Here is a 5,000-nt window from a genome sequence, read left to right on the forward strand (position 1 = left end):
TCTGTCTGTCCATCTTCCTTATTGTTCCCATATCTGTCTCTCTGTCTGTGTGTGTGTGTGTGTGTGTGTGTGTGTGTGTCTGTCTGTCTCTCCTGTTCGTGGGCAAATATGAACAAGTCCACCAAGTAGCTCAATACCAACCACTTCCAGGCAGGGCTACCAGATCAGCTCTCGTCTGCGGGATGCGGGCATTGACACCGGGGTAATTTCTTACCCACCCTTCATTTTCCTGAAAGTCTCCCGTCCACATCTCAAAACTCAGTTACTCCGCTTAGATCTCACTGCTCCTGACGAGGAAAGCCGTGGTCTACCCCATACAAAGCCTCCCGTGCCAAGAGTTTCCCGGGGTTTTTTTGTTTTGTTTTTTCCCCCCAATAGAAATCTTTTGCTGGTCGATCCGAAACCGGATTACTGATCGCGAGTTCAAGACCACGTTTCGGCATAGTGTTGTCTCCATTCGGAAGGGTACTGTTTTCCGAATTTGCTCACTCACGTTTGGTTTGAATGGCTACAGGACTTCAGTCGGGGAAGGTTTGAACGGTGGCGAAAGGAGAGGAAGGACAGGGCCCCCCCCCCCCCCTTCCTATGTCGACCCCTAGACACAGTGGATATGACGGGCGCAATAGCCGAGTGGTTAAAGCGTTGGACTTTCAATCTGAGGGTCCCGTGTTCGAATCTCGGTGGCGCCTGGTGGGTAAAGGATGGAGATTTTTCCGATCTCCCAGGTCAACATAATGTGCAGACCTGCCAGTGCCTGAATCCCCTTTGTGTGTATACGCACGCAGAAGATCCACTACGCACGTTAAAGATCCTGTAATCCATGTCAGCGTTCGGTGGGTTATGGAAACAAGAACATTCCCAGCATGCACACCCCCGAAAACGGAGTATGGCTGCCTACATGGTGGGGTAAATAAACGAAACGGTCATAGACGTAAAATGTTAAATGTTACATGTTCGTCTGAGTGTGTAGGTGTGCGTGCTTGAAATCTGATTGAATGACACAGGAAACGAATGATGAGCGCCCAATGGCAGCCGTCAGTCGGCTCTACCCAGGGAGGCAGCCTGTTGTGTAAACGACTCCGTGTTTGTCAAGTGCTTAGAGCTTGGTCTCCGACCGAGGATAGGCGCTATATAAGTATCTATATCAATCAATCAATCCATCAATATGATTTCACTGCCCCAAATGGACGTGAAAGGCTACGGGGTTTTTTGCCTTCGACCTTTATGCTGAATCCGGTCTTGGATTATTATGTTTCTGACGTTTTCTACCTGTCAAAACTGTCCCATTTTCAAAACATTTCTGTCTGTTTTACCCGTCTGTTCTGGCTGCCAGTACTTACATAATTTCAGTATTCATATCATTTCCAAAGCTACCCCCACAAACGATGGTTATTCCATTGTTCAGCTCTGATTCCGCTGAGACTAGGCTGGAATGTCACACAGATTTCAGTTTCTCATGCAGACCTCAAATTCCAAGCTTCAGTGCATGTGTATAAAAGATTTCAGGCTTAATCATTGAAATCCGTGACAAATTCTTTCAGTCTCTACATATCTCTGCTATTGTTAAAAAGGAATTGCAATCCGACTGTCGCTAGAAATGTCTCCAGCATGTCATATTGGATACTTATTTACTTATATACCTCACACCTTACGGTCAGAGACCAAGCTGTTAACGCTTTACGGACACGGAGTCTTTTTTTCTTGCACAACAGGCTGCCTACCTGAGTAGAGGCGATTGAGAGCTTCCTTTGTGCGCTCGTCATTCGTTTCCTGGAATGGACTTCCTCTTTCGCTTCGTCAAGTCTCCGCACTCAGCTCTTTCAAGCCTGGCCTTAAAACCCACCTCTTCCCAAAAAAGCCTCCCTTCCCTGCCTCTTCCTTGTCTTCAGTTTCTCCAGTTTTAGAGTTATACATGCGTGTGAATGACTGGTGCGAAAGCGCTTTGATTTGTCTCTGCACAAGATTCAGCGCGATATAAATACCATTATTATTATTATTATTATTATTATTCGTTTCCTGTGTCACTCAGTCAGGCTTCACGTCACGCGAACGCATACACATGTATAATATAATTGTTGATTTTGCTTCAGAATTGTGTCAGTTTAAGCCTTGAATCACTTCGAGGTGGAACCAGTGTATGGAGATTGTCATTCAGATTAATCTTTTCTTAGGTTGTTCGTTTATTCGTCATAATTATAGTCTAATTAGTCATGTGATTGGTCTCTGTTCATTTGTCAGTTTCTCTGTCTGTCTGTCTGTCTGTCTATTTGTTTGTCGTCTGTCTGTCTGTCTGTCTGTCGGTCGGTCTCTCTCTCTCTCTCTCTCTCTCTCTATATATATATATATATATATATATATATATATATATGTGTGTGTATGTGTGTGTGCGCGCGCGCGCGTGTGTGTGTGTCTATATATCTCTCTCTCTCTCTCTCTCTCTCTCTTCTCTCTCTCTCTCTACTCTCTCTCTCTCCTGATGATAACACAATAACCCAGCGTGATGTATGATTGTTTGATCACTCATTGAGGGATCAGCATGTTAAACTCTTATTTTCTCTTGTTTTAATCTCTCTCTCTCTCTCTCTCTCTCTCTCTCTCTCTCTCTGTCTCTCTCTCTCTGGCACCGAACAAGTCTCGCCAGATTTAGAACGAGAACGATTGGTTTGAATGCTTATGAAAAGTGGTTTCAAACTGAGCCCTCGTTACTCTCCCCTTGTCCGCTGTGCGGTCATTTAAGGGAGGATGAATTACATTTTTTTGTTTACTTGTAAAGCTTATGACGATATTCGAGAAAAAATGTGTTGTTTTTAAAACAAATTTAGCAAAGAATGAAGATATTTTTTGGAGTGCTTAATCTAAATCAGTAAACTTCACTACAGTCACTTGCAAAATATATTGCCGAAGCGAATAACATGCGACGAAAAAAAACAACAATAATAAAATAGTATCAGGTGTTGCTCATTGTGAAAATTGAAAATCTGTGTTGTCATTCTCATATGGAAAATATTTATGTTATACATTTATATATGTTTTTTGTTTTTATTTCTCACTACATGCCATTACTTTGAATGGATGGTCGAACTGCACTTTGTTGCACAGGTTGATTGATTTCGTTTTGGCTTTGGTTTTTATCAATATTATTACTATTGATTCTTCTTCTTCTTCTTCTGCGTTCGTGGGCTGTAACTCCCACGTTCACTCGTATGCACACGAGTGGGCTTTTACGTGTATGACCGTTTTTACCCCGCCATGTAGGCAGCCATACTCCGTTTTCGGGGTGTGCATGCAGGGTTTGTTCTTGTTTCCATAACCCACCGAACGCTGACATGGATTACAGGATCTTTAACGCGCGTATTTGATCTTCTGCTTGCATATACACACGAAGGGGGTTCAGGCACTAGCAGGTCTGCACATATGTTGACCTGGGAGATCGTAAAAATCTCCACCCTTCACCCACCAGACGCCGTCACCGTGATTCGAACCCGGGACCCTCAGACTGACAGTCCAACGCTTTAACCACTCGGCTATTGCGCCCGTCATTACTATTGATGCATGTTGTTATTTGTATTATGAACCCCCCATGTCATTAGGGCTGTAAAGCTATTGACATTAAAGTGTTCAGTGTTCAGTGTGCTCTCTCTCTCTTTCAGGATGGAGCCAAAGTCTACATGCAAACTCACAACGTGCCCTCAGACCTGCAAAAACGCGTGCAGCGTTGGTATGACTACGTGTGGTCCAGGTAAGTGTAAGTGTAAGTGTGTGTAACTTGTCTTTGAAGTGTCAGTTTGTCAAGGGGGCTTGGGAGAAGTGAGGGGTAGGGGGGGGGGGGGGGGGTGCGGATAGGGGTGACTTCGCGTCATGGGGGGGTACTGGGGGAAGGAGGAGGGGATGCTTGGTCGGTGGTCTGAGAGAACGAAAAGTTGTTGCTGTTTTTTTTTCATCTGTCTTTTTGACGTTGTCTGTCTGTCTGTGAAAAATTGCACAATGTTGTCTGTGTTGTCTGAGAGAAGTTTGTTATGGAGGGAGAGGGGTTGCGGGAAGGGGGCGAGGGGGTGGGGGGTTATTGGTTGTCTGAGAGAAGTTGTTGTTGTTTGTGTACTTTTTATTGTTGTTGTTTTTTCACATTGAAGCAATGAGGGGCACAGCGGCTCCAAAGGCTACGATCATCATGGCATTGATATTTCCCGTTGAAATGTAGAGTGCATTCTCTGGTCCTTCTTCTTCTTCTTCTTCTTCTTCTTCTTCGTCTTCCATTAATGTTCAGCGGTCATAACTTTGACCCTTTTTTACTAACATTTTTTTTATGCATGCTGGGTGTTTTCGTGTCTCCATAACCCACCGAGCACTGACATGGGTTACAGGATCTTTAACGTGCGTATTTGATCTTCTGCGTGCGTATACACACGAAGGAGGTTCAGGCACTAGCAGGTCTGCACATATGTTGACCTGGGAGATCGGAAAAATTTCCACCCTTTACCCACCAGGCGCCGTTACCGTGATTCGAACACGGGACCCTCAGATTGAAAGTCCAACGCTTTAACCACTCGGCTATTGCTATTTATTATAGGTAATTCTCGGAATTCCCCTCAGTCGTTGACCTTAATCAGGAACACCTTCTCTGGAGTATCGGCGGGCACTGGACGACCACAACTGTCACCATTTTCGAGCGATTATACCCCGACCTTGAATTGTTTGGAAATTAACAAATAATGAGGCCAGGAGATGAAATGATTAACAAAATAGTAAAGAGTGGTAACTCTCTCCATTCACAAGGTACACAACTTCAAGCCAGTGCTGCTTACGCTTCCGATTCAGCTAGCACACAGGTAAATAAAAGGTACATTGGAACAAAACCCAGTCACTTCCTCAAATTACTTGGCCCAGTTTATTAATAAGTTATCCTGTATGGAGACTGCTTGTTAAAGCAATGTTACAAACTTTATAAGTTTCCATTGGATGATTTTCCCTTAGCAGAGAGCACACAATAAGGTGTAGGGATG

The 5,000-nt window shown here is 44.2% G+C and overlaps 1 protein-coding gene across 1 annotated transcript in view; it reads left to right on the forward strand.

Moving 5' to 3' along the window:
• LOC143274654 (uncharacterized) overlaps positions 1 to 5,000 on the forward strand; it is a 218,904-nt gene that overhangs the window by 148,388 nt on the left and 65,516 nt on the right. Inside the window, exon 9 of the mRNA XM_076578527.1 lies at positions 3,651 to 3,739. Within this exon, the coding sequence (XP_076434642.1) occupies positions 3,651 to 3,739 (89 nt within the window). The remainder of the gene's footprint in view (positions 1 to 3,650; positions 3,740 to 5,000) is intronic.

Source organism: Babylonia areolata, chromosome 29 (assembly GCF_041734735.1).
Source record: "Babylonia areolata isolate BAREFJ2019XMU chromosome 29, ASM4173473v1, whole genome shotgun sequence".
In the NCBI taxonomy this organism is placed as follows: domain Eukaryota; kingdom Metazoa; phylum Mollusca; class Gastropoda; order Neogastropoda; family Buccinidae; genus Babylonia; species Babylonia areolata.